This window comes from Camelus ferus, unplaced genomic scaffold, assembly GCF_009834535.1.
Source record: "Camelus ferus isolate YT-003-E unplaced genomic scaffold, BCGSAC_Cfer_1.0 contig313, whole genome shotgun sequence".
Taxonomy (NCBI): domain Eukaryota; kingdom Metazoa; phylum Chordata; class Mammalia; order Artiodactyla; family Camelidae; genus Camelus; species Camelus ferus.
This window is the reverse complement of record NW_022588524.1, coordinates 989,726-1,002,651: the sequence shown is the minus strand read 5'-3', so window position 1 is coordinate 1,002,651 and position 12,926 is coordinate 989,726. Positions and strand designations below refer to the sequence as shown.

General features: G+C 55.1%; 1 protein-coding gene and 1 long non-coding RNA gene across 13 annotated transcripts in view; one reads left to right on the top strand and one right to left on the bottom strand.

The window, feature by feature from the left end:
• The window catches only part of GRB10 (growth factor receptor bound protein 10), a 112,547-nt gene extending 110,116 nt beyond the window's left edge, over positions 1-2,431 (bottom strand). Inside the window, exon 1 of one of the 3 annotated variants that reach the window (XM_032476259.1) lies at positions 2,198-2,431. Coding sequence is in view for 1 of the 3 variants with exons in the window: in XM_032476255.1 (XP_032332146.1) it covers positions 1,660-1,748 (89 nt within the window). In the remaining 2 variants the exon portion in view is untranslated. Of the gene's footprint in view, positions 1-1,431; positions 1,620-1,659; positions 2,014-2,197 lie in introns of those variants that run through there. The other 2 variants (XM_032476255.1, XM_032476256.1) reach the window with 2 other exon arrangements.
• A 200-nt stretch (positions 2,432-2,631) lies between these two features.
• On the top strand, positions 2,632-11,631 carry LOC106728898. Of its 10 annotated transcripts, XR_004318508.1 has the most exons (6): positions 2,632-2,913; positions 3,107-3,199; positions 6,451-6,566; positions 7,070-7,194; positions 8,093-8,352; positions 9,504-11,631. It is a non-coding gene; the product is annotated as an uncharacterized LOC106728898 (long non-coding RNA). The 10 variants fall into 10 exon arrangements; XR_004318509.1 differs by lacking the exon at positions 3,107-3,199; XR_004318510.1 differs by lacking the exon at positions 6,451-6,566.
• The last annotated feature ends 1,295 nt before the right edge of the window (positions 11,632-12,926 follow it).

The following is a 12,926-nucleotide window of genomic DNA, read 5'->3' as shown; positions in this document are numbered from 1 at the left end:
AACCGAGCCAGCAGCTCACATAACAGCATCCTACCAGTGTGCCCGTTTCTCTCCCCCTGCAGTTAAGACTTGGACAGCATTCCAGGCAAGTTAAGTTCCTTAAATTATGCCACCTTTATATCATTAGGTTTGATCAACTATGCCAACCTAGGATTGCCAAAGCTCTGGGAGGAAAATGAAGGCCCAACCTCTGCTCAAGGAGCAGACTGGTGTCTGCAGGTTAGACCTGGTCCCCGTCTAGTGCTGTCCCTGAAGCAGTGCAGACAACAGGCAACAAGCCAGAGATGACTTTCGGGACACACAGGTTTTAATAAAACCCTGTTTTAATTACAGGAAACCTGGTTACCGTATCAGATTCATGACTGCGTGAGTAACAAAGTTTTCTCCCAAAATAAGTATGTATTTAGGTACAACAAGTGAGTGGACGAAGGACAGCACTGATCATGGCCTGGTGACACGGCAGGCATCTGGAAGACGGGGAGCCTCAGAAATGGGAACAGAGCTTCCTGTTTCTGCAGGTGGGTGACTGGCAGGGGAGAGCTGTTAGGACCATGTCTCCGTCCGAGGCAGGTGTTCCGGGACAGAAGCATGAACCACACAGGACGTAAAAAAAAAAACCAAAAACCAAAAAACAAAAAACCCAAAGCTTAGGCTCTGGTGATACTGTTGTTGGCTGGCCACGAGACCCCAGGCACGGCAGTTAAGCCCTGGGGCCTCAGTTTCCATACCTGTAAAATGGGGTCAGTGGGCTGTAGAGGATTAAAAGCAGCTTTGAGGCTTTGAACACGTCCCCTAAACAGTGACATGCTACAGAAGCCTCGGTCGCCACACTTCTCGGGCACGCAGGCAGCTTGCTGAGTTTGTGACTCTGCCTGTCCTCAGGTTCCCTCCCTGTAATCTGGGGATTGGCCCCCGTGGCCCTTTTCTGCCAGGCGCTCCCAGTAACACTCAGATATTGTGTGCACGCCTCCCAGGGTTCTGGTCTTTAACAGAAAAGCCTCGTCATCTCGAATCATTCCTGGAAACACTTTGTTTTCAGAGCCCTTCCCCAATAAAGTACTACCCTAGCAGACACTTCAGCGTAGCCAAGAGCTGGAATTTCTTTTGCCAGAGAAACCTAGATCCCACCTGTTTTTGCCTCCTGGAAAGAACGCGGGGGGGGTGGGGGGTGGGGGATGGGGGGGCATGGGACTCGAGGTCACCTCTCGCGGAAAATTCGCAGCTCAGGGCTGTAAACCCCAGCCAACGCCTGTTATTGTGCTAACAACATGTGTTCTTAGTAAAACCGAGCCAAACGTTAAATACAGCCCCGTGTCTGGAACCCGGGACCTCCAAACGGCTGAATCAGCATTTTCGGAAACAAAGTGTTCTGGGCAGGGCCTGGTAAACAGCGGCGGAGAGAAAGTTGTGCAATAAGGCGTATTTACTCACGAGCGCTACTTCTCTGAGTCTCTGCCTTTGCATCCCCTTGAATGAAGCCGGGTGCAACCGTTTGCAAAAAAAAAAAGCTTGCTGGCGAACGCAGCGCGAAAGATCCAGGCCCGGGCAGGGTCACCTGTGGCTCCCCTTCGGGGACCCAGGGTTTCGCCAAAGCCAACGCCAAAAAGTTGGCCTTTCTTGCAGTCCCAAGAGCAGAGGAACACAATAAAAAGTGAATACCCTCCTTTCCGTACCGCCCGGCGCACACGCTCCAGGGCCGCGGCCAGGCAGGCGTTCCGAGCGGCGCTCGGCAAGGCGGGGAGTTGCATCAGAATTGCCTCCTGCGACCCGCGCGGCTCTTATCGCATTTCCACGGCTGGCGGCCGGCTGCTCCGGGACCGGGGAGGGGGTGGGGGGGGGGTAGGCCCCGCCGGCGGCGGCGGCGGCGGCGGCGCGGAGCGGGGTACCGGCACCGGCCGAGGACGGGATTCCGAGGCCCGGCCGCGCTCCAGCTCGGGAGCGCCCGGGGGCGCCCACCCTCCGGGCGGCCCGGGAGCGCGGCCTCGGCGCCGCACAGGACGGTCCCCGCGCGCGCCGCGCCCGGGTCCCCGCCCGCGCGCACCGCAGCCCCCCGGCCCCGGGGCGACGCCCTTCCGCCCGCCGCGCCCCCGCGGCGCCCGGCGTCCCCGGCCCCCGGGCGGCCGGCGCAGACAATGCCGGCGCGGGACCGCCCGGCCGCGAAGTAACTTGGCGCCGCGCTCGCCGCCCAACTCCGTACCTGCCGCGGCGCCGCTCCCGGCCGCCTCCGCGTGGCCGCCGGCGACCCTCGGCGCGGCCGGGGCGGGCGCGGGTCCCGCGGGGCGAGGGCGGCGCGCAGGGCGGTCCCGGTCCCCCGCGCGCCGCCGCCGCCTCCTCCGGGCTGCGCGGAAACTTCGGGCTCCGCGCGGACGTCCGCGGCCTCCGAGCGCCCGGCCCGGTCCCCTTCCTGCCTCCTCCCGGCCTCCCCACCCCCTCGATGGGCTTTAAACCCGCCCGGCCCCGCCCGCCGCCGCCGCCGCCGCCGCCGCCACCTCCGCCTCCGCCGCCTCCGCCTCCTCCCCCGGTCGCTTTTCCTGCTCCTCCTCCCGCCGCCGCCGCCGCCGCCGCCGCCCGGACCGCTCGGGGCCGCCAGCGCGGGCGGAGCCGCGGCCTGGGCGCAGGGCGTGGCGCGCGGGGGGCGCGCGGGGCGCGCGGGGCCGGAGTCCCCGGAGGCCGCCGCCCGGGACCGGCAGGCGGGCGGGGGGCGCGCGGACGCCCGGTCCCGCGCCCGCCCCAGGCTCGGACTCGGGCTCCCGCCCCGCCAAGACCCCTCGGACCTCTCCCGAAGGGCGATCTGCGAGCGAATTCTTGGAAACTCCAGCAGGAGCCGCGCCGCCAGATCCTTTATCCCGGGCGCAGCGGCAGGACGGGACCGGGAGAGGGGAACCCGGGCGCGCGGCGGCCGCAGCCCGCCAGGTCTGGAGCCTCGCCTCTCCCAACCTCAGTTTCCCCGTCTGCCTTGAGCCCCGGCGTGGGCGTGCGGGTGGCGTGGGGAGGTCCTGCAGCTTTTCTTAACGCCGCCCAGCCTCAAGCCCGTATCTCTGAAATGGGCTGATAAGCCAGCCTCAGCCTGGGGGTTAAATAAGGTATAACTTCTCGTGCCCTAAAGCGAAAGGCAGGAAGGAACCCCTGCATGAATGGAACCCTTTCGTGAACACGATGATGAATGTCTCCATCGAATCAAGATTATAATACAAACAGGGTAATAACAATAATTATGCCTTTTTTCTCTGGGTTTTCCTGTTATAAAAACAGCTGTGATAAGGTACCTTTGCTGAGCACGTGGGCTGTGCCAGTCATTAATCCTGTAATTTCACAGCCCCCTGCCCCCTCCCTGGCCCCCTGAGGTTGTCACTAGGAGAGGCCCACGGCACACACTGGGAAACCGAGTCTCCCCGAGGTTGAATACGTTGCCAGAGGTCAAGGAGCTGGTAAGCGCAGAATAAGGATTATGCCAAAACCCTTTAGGACACTTTTATAGCTCTTTTTTTACCCCCTTTGGCTGGATGCATGGATGAATGAAAGGTCATCCTTTCCTGTAACTGAATAAGCCTCCGGGAGGTACCTACCCGTGGCTGAGTCCAGAAAACCCCAAGCTGAAAGGCAAGGATGCAAGAGAGCTTAGGTTCCCAGAAGAAGGGAACAAACACAGAGACTCCCCGTGTAGACAGAGGATTCAGAGCGGAGTAAAGAAGAGAAAGCAGGTTTGGGGTCATCTTCTGGGAAGTCATACGCGCTGAATCTTACATCATGGCTGAAGGCACGGGTCAGAGCACCAGCCCGCACTAGCCAGGAAGCCTGGTGGGCGATGTTTGAAAAGCACCCAATACGTAGGTCTTTTTTTTTTCCCCCTGGATCGTTTGTAGGTAAGTTCTGTACCCCATCGCCCCTTCTTTCGTAAGAGTAGAGATATTATACGTAACCACAGTGCACTCACCAAATTTGTACATTGATACAAAATATGTGTGTCTCCTCTTGGTCAGTATTCCATCCCTGCCAGTTGATCTGACCATGTCCTTTATTGCATTTCTTTCCCCACCATCACAAGATCCCCCCAGGGTCAGGTTAGGGGTCTCAGAACATCCGGGTATTCAAACATTACCCTTCAGTGAGAAGGGATGAAAATAAACGTCCGCTAGTGTCATGCCGACATGGATCCGAGAATTCCTCGGCCAGGCCCTCATTCCCCACATTTCCCGGCTCTGCCGAGACACCCGTGCAGGCCTGTCTCCCTTCTGGGCAGGGGCCACCCAGCACCATGTGATCCAAGGTCACGGACGTGTCACTCTGCTGGTGGCTGTGGCTACAGCTGTGCCCTGTGCCGTGATCCGAGCCAGACAGTCCTGTGGGCGGACTGCACCTTGGAGCCATCGCCAGCTGCAGGTTCCAAATGTCCCCTGGCCACGTGCTCCCACCCACGGGGTTGGAAGCCGCTGTGCAGGGCCACCACGCAGTGTGTGGGTGGCCCTGGAGAAGCAGCCCCCTTACCAGGGGCAAGGCTGTGTGCCTTGGTGCTCAAAAGCTTCACCAAGGGAAATGCACTGTTTACCCTGAGCGGTCAGGACCAAAAGGAAGATTTCGCGATAGTGAGGAATTCAGGGACCCAAATACGAGCAAGAAGGTCCTTTCATCTGACCGTAGAGAATCTGCTAGACTCTAAAGACGATTAGTAACGACTGACTGTCACCACGTGCTCCTCACGGGTGTCATCACAGCAGGGGGAGTGCCTGGCGCCGAGTGAGCGGGCACTCCGTGAGATCAGCCAGGCCTGGGAAGTCGTATCACGCCAATGAGTTTATCAGCAGAGCAAGTGAACGGAGGATGTGAATGATGGGCCCTGGGGCCCCGGCTCTGTCTCAGACCTTATAACACCCTCGATGAAGGAGAAGGGAGAAGGCGAAGGGGTCCCCGGACAGCCTGAACCCGCTCCGGCGGGTGAGGCCAGGCCTGCAGCCCCGCCGTGCACAGGAGGGCATGCCTGGAAGGCAGCGGTGAGCAGCACTAGGGGCGGGGATTGATCTGCGGTCCTAACACAATCTCAAGATGCCCTGGGCCTACCCTGCCGCCCTCCGGAGTTCATGCCTCCGGGCTCAATCTGCATTTTTTAAGATGCACCCCGACGATTCCCATGTGCACCGGTATTCCAAACGGGGTGATTCTTTGAGTCTCCTAAACAGGGAAGTACGGGCTGCCCCCGGCATACAGAGGTGGGGAGACTGGCGGCATTCCGGGAGGGCCTCCTGGTGGCAGCAACACCTCAGCGGGGTCCTGGAGTATCCAGGGTGGTCAGTTCCACCAAGAGGGGGCCAAAGAAGGCCTGACAGATTGAGAGAGACTTCAGGGCTCACCGAAGCCAAGAAAGAATTTACCACACTGGCTATAGTTCATCGTAGCATGCTGGGGCCGGAGGACAGGGCGGGGGCTCAGAAGGCTTGATAAAAGGCCAGGATGGAACCATAGAAGGGACTTCTCTCACGTTCAGGCATTTCTACATTATCCCAAGGGAGATGGGGAGGTCCGATCTGTCGGTCATGGGGCCTACGGACACGATTTACACCCCGCCGAGAGGCGTTGCCCGTGGTCCTCCAAGATCCCCGTGTTGCCTTGGTCCCCACACAGCAGTTGATTTGCTGGGGGATGACCCCTGGCCAAGGTGCAGTGCGTTTGCCAGAGGGCGGAAGGATGGGCCAGTCAGACGCCGGCACCTGGGCTGGGGAGAGGGTCTGGACAAGGAGGCCAGGCGAGGCCCAGCATGAGAGCAAAAGTCAGCCCCAGACGGGTGCCCTCCATCCCGTGTCTCCGTGAGCCTGGGTTACACAGTCCGTTTCCAGTTTCCACCGAAATCCATTTCTCTTACGATGTCTTCCCATAAACTTGCCTTTTCCCGAGGAAGCTGGAATCAGAATGGCTTCACCGCCAGGAGCTCACTGGGGGACCCTTTTTCTGTCTGGTTTACGGAGGTCAGGAAAATTCACCTTGTGTGGCGGTTGGTGAAGGTGTGCAGCTGCGTTGCCAGGACATCGGCTGAGGATGGGGAAGACTCCCCTCTTCCGGAAAGGTTCCCTGAGGCCCCCTCCCCACCCCCAGCAGCCGCTGCCGGGTTTTCTGTCCCAGTGATTTGCCTTTTCGAGGTGATGGCGCGAATGGAACCGCAAAACGTGGGGCACTTTCTGTCCGACCTCTTACACTTGGCGTAACGCATTCGAGGTTCACCCATGTTGTTCCCTGAATCGGTGGCTTGTCCCTTTTTCATGCTGCTGACCTCAATTTGTACATCCATGCACTGGCTGATGGAAATTCGGGCCAGCCCCAGTTTGAGACAATTATGAATAAAAGAGCTTCACAGATTTTTTTTTTTTCCTGGGAACATAAGTGTTCATTCGTCCTGGGTAAGTTCACGAGGAGTGAGATGGACGGTCAGGTCGTCATTCAAAATGTGTTTCGCTTTGTTAGAAATTCGCCAGACCTGTACCAGTCCCATCTGCACCAAAAACGGACTCGGGTTCCAGTTCTGCGTCTTGATCGACACTTGGTGTTGTCAGATTTACTAATTTTAGCCGACCTGGCTGGTGCGTCATGATGTCTCATTCTGATTTTAATGTGCCTTTCCGTCATGGCAAGTTACACAGAGCGCTTTTTCTCACGTGCTCACTTGCTATATGTATACGTTCTTTTCTGAAGTCTACATCTTTAGCCCTTTTTTTTTTCTTTCATTTTTACACTGTTTTCTTAGCACTGACTTGTGAGAATTCTGTCTATATACTGCATACCTGTACTTTAGGAGACACGTGTTTTGCAAATATATCTTTCCCTTTTTTGTGTTACTTTTTTTGTTCTTTTGGGGGGAGGGGAGGTAATTAGGTTTATTTATTTATTTATCTTAATGGAGGTCCTGAGGATTGAACCCAGGACCTCATGCATGCTAAGCACAGTGGTCTACCACTGAGCTACACCCTCCCCTAGAAGTTTTCTAGTTTTAAGTTCCTGCGTTTAGCTCTGCAATCCAACGTGAGTTAGTTTCCGTAGAAGACGTGAGGTGAGGGTCAAGGTGCTGTTTTGTGTTGCGCAGCAGGTGTCCCCTGTCCCACTGGGTGACCTGAAGGAGTTGGAACAGCCCAGGTGTGTTACAGAAAACTCGACCTGGCTTCACCGTGGAGCCAGGCGACCGGCTGGGGACTTCTGCTGGTGGGGACAACGGTGGGTTGCAAGGGAGAGAATGGAAGAGGTTCTAAATTATTGGAGGCAGGCATCTGCGGGCCATGGGTGGGACTGGAGATTCTTGGCAGAGCGGAAGAGGGGCTGGGGGATTGGAGAGGAGGGGCCCCCCAGTCCTCCCCACTGCCCCCATGGAAACACAGGAAACTCCAACGGGCAGCCTGTGTACAAGCAGACACATTTTTTTGTTAGTTCGTAGAGAACAGAGGTGGTCAATACTATGCTTGCAATTTTTAGAAAATGGTTAAAAGTCTGAATCTTTTGCATAAAAATCAGTCTTAGCTTCCACCAAAAAATCAGTGCGTTTAGCACAAGGGGCCCCCGTTCTCAGGAGGCAGCAGGCCTCTGGGGCCGCACAGCTGAAGAGATTTCTTCTCATGTGGCCTGAGGATGGTCTCAGGCCCCTGCCCTCGCAGTAAAAAGTGTGACGGTGAGCACCAGGCACTTTTAACCTCTATGTTGGGGGGCGGTTTCTAACAGCAAAAAGGAAGGCCTGGGGAAGGTGGCTGCTAATTGGACAGCTGACCATCTCTGGACCAAAGGACATGATCCTAGTAGCAGGGGAAAGCCAAGACCCCCACCTCCTGCAGAAGCTTCCTGGGGATCAGGATCTGGGTGCGGAGACACAATTCTGAATCCTTAAGTATCCAAACCTATTTATGCCTCTCCATCACGAGGTCCTTTTCAACCACTTAAAAAAAAAAAAAAAGCCAAGGCAGCCCCTTAGCTCAGTTCAGAGTTAATTAAACACTAACATCGTACAAACTTTGCATAATGAAATATTCTTCCAGCCCAGGACACTTTATGGTTTTAATCCCCAAAGCTGCAGAGCTAATAGGAGAATCTAAAATAGGAACAAAATTATTTAACTGATTCACAGCCACCGAGGATTCCGTGAGTGGCGCAACTTGCGTGATGTGTGACGAGCTCAGTCAGTGGAGGTCTTCCAGGCAGCCTCTCAACGTCGGTGTTTAAATTGCTAAAACCAGAACCTGCTTCAGTTCACCAGCCCACGTTCTTTAAGAGGATTACTCTGCCTGCAAGTGGTGTGAGACCACGCAGAGAGCAGACCAGCTGGTCCTGGACAACTTGAGGAAGATCTCGCAGCCAGCCCTTGTGGTGACCGGAAGCCCAGTCCAGGTAAGCGGTGATCAGGGGCATCTTAGGCTTCCATCCTGGGGCCACGCTGCTGCTGGACGAATGTGAAAGAATAGTGTCATTATGATCGTGTGCAAAGCCTTTCTGGTTTGTTCCACCATCAGCGTCACCCAGGGTTTAGAAGTCACAAGATTTTTTTTTTTTTGGAAGGACAGTCAGTTTACAGTGTTGTGTCAATTTCTGGTGCACAGTGCCATGTTTTAGTCACACATTTACATTCATATATTCATTTTCATATTCTTTTTCACCGTAAGTTACTGTAAGATATTGAATAGAGTTCCCTGTGCTCTACAGGAGAAACTTGTTTATCTATTTTACATGTAGTAGTCAGTATCTGCAAATCTTGAACTCCCAATTTATCCCTTCCCACCCAATTTCCCCCTTAGTAGCCATAAGTTTGTTCTCTATGTCTGTGAGTCTGTTTCTGTCTTTCTGTCTTGTAAATAAGTTCATTTGTGTTTGTTTTTTTTTTAAATTCCACATATGAGTGATCTCATATGGTATTTTTCTCTTTTTTCCTGGCTGACTTCACTTAGTATGACGATCTCTAGGTCCATCCATGTAGCTGTAAATGGCGTTATTTTATTCTTTTTCATGGCTGCATAGTATTCCATTGTATAAATACACCACAGCTTCTTTATCCACTCATCTGTTGATGGGCATTTAGGCTGGCTCCATATCTTGGTTATTGTAAATAGTGCTGCTATGAACATTGGGGTGCAGGTGTCATTTTGAAGTAGGGTTCCTTCTGGATATATGCCCAGGAGCGGGATTCCTGGGTCATACGGTAAGTCTATTCCTAGTCTTTTGAGGAATCTCCATACTGTTTTCCACAATGGCTGCACCAAACTGCATTCCCACCAGCAGTGAAGGAGGGTTCCCTTTTCTCCACAGCCTCTCCAGCATTTGTCATTCATGGACTTTTGAATGACGGCCATTCTGACTGGTGTGAGGTGACACCTCATTGCACTTTTGATTTGCATTTCTCTGATAATTAGTGATACTGTGGAACCCACAAGATTGAAAGATCAGGTGACTATATGACTGATTTTTCCAGAAAAACTCAGTATTCCCTCTTTTCCTTCTTCCCCTGAATTTTTATTTTGTCTCCTCCTCTTTTATTTTCCGTGCAGCGAGCCCCATTTCTGAAGCAGCTCATTCATCATAGACGGGCCGTAGCTGTGTGATGCAGACCTCACGTGACAACCATGCCAGGCACTTCGTGTATATGCACATCCTCCAGTGAACCCGAGCAACGCGTTTTCAGATAAATATTATCATCCCAGTCTTACAGTGCAGAGAGTGACCTCAGGGGAGCTAGGGGACTTCTCAAGGTCACTTGGCCAGTAAGTGACGGGGCTGAGGTTTGCAGCCACATCTGTCTGACCCAAGACCATTGTCTTCCACCTTCCCCAGGTGCCTCTGCCGTCATTTCTTGTCATATTATGATTTCCCATGTAACCGGTGATTTAAATGTGTGACCTACTGGGATTTCTATGTGCAAAATTCTGCAATTAGATTTCACTATGGTGAACTTCTCGCCCTTCAGGAAAGGGGCTCTCATTTTTGGGGGGGATCATAAAATGTAATCTTGTGGTGGGAATAGCTCAGTGGTAGAGCACGTGCTTAGCATGCATGAGGTCCTGGGTTCAATCCCCAGTGCCTCCAAAAAAGAAAAAAGAAAAATGTGATCTCGCTTCCCCGTGGCTTTGAGTCCAGCGTGAAGGACGGTATTACATCCTTTGTTTATTCAAGATAGGAATTTTGACCTGCAACCTTGCCCCCACCTCCGCCGGCTTTTAGGGAGCTTGAGGACTTGGTTAGGATGCTAGCTTGGGAATCCAGACCGTCTGAGGCCAGGGACACCCACAGGATGGGCAGACCCAGAACAGGCAGTGGGAGGAGCTGTTCCTAGAGAGCAAATGCAGGCGGGCAGTGTATCCACAAAGCCCACGAGTGGGGGACCCTCCTGACGGTGAGATGCCCGGTGGCATCTGAACGTCCGTCGTGGGGCAAGTGGATGGAGGTGGCTTCACGGTGCGGTCAGGGGCAGATGTCCACGGCAGGTCCTCGGTGCCCAGGCAAGGACCATACCCGGCTGCTGTCCAGCAGGGAGTGCGTCAGAGGTCAAGAGCTGTGGACAGGACCATGTGGATGCCCCACAGCCAGGACGGGGACACAAGTCTACGCGGGACCTGCCCCCTGAGCACCTCTGTGAGGCCCCTTCAGGTGTCCCTTAGGACAAGCCCCACGAGGCTCAGCTTCGGCAGGGGTCTTCACGGGACGGGAGGTGGAGTCCGGGAAGCAGCTCTAAAATCCCGGACTGCGAGCCTCAGGGCCAGTGGCTTTGGACTATGTTTTAAGCATGTAAACACGACGTGCACTTAACCGACGCCGATGAAGACATGACTCTCATGGGGATGTTGTAGCTCGGTGGTAGACCGTGTGCTTAGCATGTACAAGGTCCTGGGTTCAATCCCCAGTCCCTCCACCAAAAACATAAAAAAATAAATTAAAAAAGAGAGTTGATTCCCCGCAAACACCATGAGAAATGCAAGGAACTGGAAAGGTGGTTCAGGTGATGATGCCATGGGCCATCTCAGAGGCTTCCTTAGCGTGGGGGGTGGAATGGAGGCCAGTGGGATGCCCAGAGCAGAGATGTCCATCCCAGGAGCACCCCTCACAGCAAGGCCACGCGAGCTACCAAGCTGCCCGGGGACCCCAAGGTTCCAGGGAGACCTGAGGCTCCCTCCCTGCCCATCACACCGACTGCTGAGGACTTTCCGGGGAGTCATCCCGTCACCTGCAGAGTCTGCTGTCACAGTGCCCCGGGTGGGCGCAGCAGAGGGACAACTAACACTGAGCAGGACCCCGGGGGACCCTCCTGGGTCAGACCCCTCCCTGTGTCCTCCCCTGCAGCTCCTCTCTGAAGGGCCCAGCTCATAGCATCTCACGTATATTTCCTGAGTGTTTCAGATGCTCAAAACCACCACCAAAGGGAAGAAATTAACTACTTGATGATGGAGAGCATGTGGCCCCTGGACCTTCTGGTGCCTGGGGGGTTGATGGTGTTGACCGCCCTGTTACCCCAACATCAGCCAGTCAGAGGCTTGTGCACGAGCTCATCACGTACCCTGAGACCCCTGTCCCTCAGCTGACCTTTAAATATGCTTTGCTGAAACCCTTTGCAGAGTTCGGGGTTTTGGGGGGCAGAAGCCTCCTCGCTCAGCCCTGCAATAAAACTTTCGCTGCTCCAACCTCCTACATTTCGGTTTGTTTGGCGTCTCTGTGTGCGTCGGGCACACGAACTTGCCTTCAGTCACACTTGTGCTTTGGAGTCAGACAGACCTGGGTTCTGGTTTGAATTCCACTTCCCAGTTGTGTAATTTTGGACAAAGGACACCGCCTTTCGAAGCTCAATTTCCTCAGCTGTAAAACCAGCCCCCTCGTCCCTTCCCTGATGGCTCAGTGGATTTCTATAGTTTACTGAATTTTGTCCATCACGTTTCAATACTCTGTTGCCACACAGTAAACCACTCCACACCTAGTGGGGGAACAAACCCGCTGTGTTACGTTTGCAGACCTGCAGGTTCGTAATTCTGACCTGGTTCAGCAGGCCTGCCTGTCCCCTGCCATGTCTGGTCCTCGGAATAACCCCCACCCCTGTCCGAGTGATACTGTGCTCACTTAAGGAGTGGCCGTGGGAACCAGCTCAGACCAAAGATGACCGAGCGGAGGGAGGCTCACTGGAGGGTCTAGAAAAGGAGGATCCTGTCCCCGTGGGACACGCACTGTGAACAGGAGGGCAGGGAGCCCCCGTGACACTGGCCACCCCCGCCCTAGCTCCAGGGCGTGGGCTGAGGAGGACCCTGGCCATCCCCAGGGGACAGCAGACGGAATGAAGCCTCTGATGTCCTCTCAGACCACCCAGCCCTGGGCGTCCAGTGCCAAAGCCAGGCCATGTCCTCACTGTGGAGTTTTCTGTCTGTCATTCCTGGCAGCTTAAAGCACCATCTCTGATGCAAATGTTCACTCACATAGAACACATCCATTAAAAGACTGGCATCGCAGGGGCAGCTTTCTGTCCTTGCAGCCCGAGTCACTCCGGATCTCCAGCATAAGGCAGAGCATCACGCAGCCAACCCTCACCTGTGCAGCGCGCTCGCGCCCGGGGAGGGTGCCAGGAGCCTGCAAACGCTGCCTGGGCTGAAAAAGGCACCAGTCCGCTGCGAAACCTCGGAGCCACCACCGTATCCTCCAGCCCCTGCCTGAAAACTCTGGCTGTAGCAGAGCCCGGGTGATTCTGGAAGATGCTTTTGGCATCCCGCTGGGCTCAGTCTGCATCTGAAAAAGATCCGCAGGACGCGCTATAGCCGTTTGCTTTGGGGAACTTTCTAGGGAATAATTCACATTTACTGCTGGCACTCGAACGAAATGACTCAGAGCATCTCTCCGGCAGTGGTTGCCAGACGCCTTCAGCCAACTGCAGAGGACGCCCCCTTGGGGGCCCCACCCAACCCAAGAGCTGGAGCTGACACTGAAGGCCTGGGGGTAGG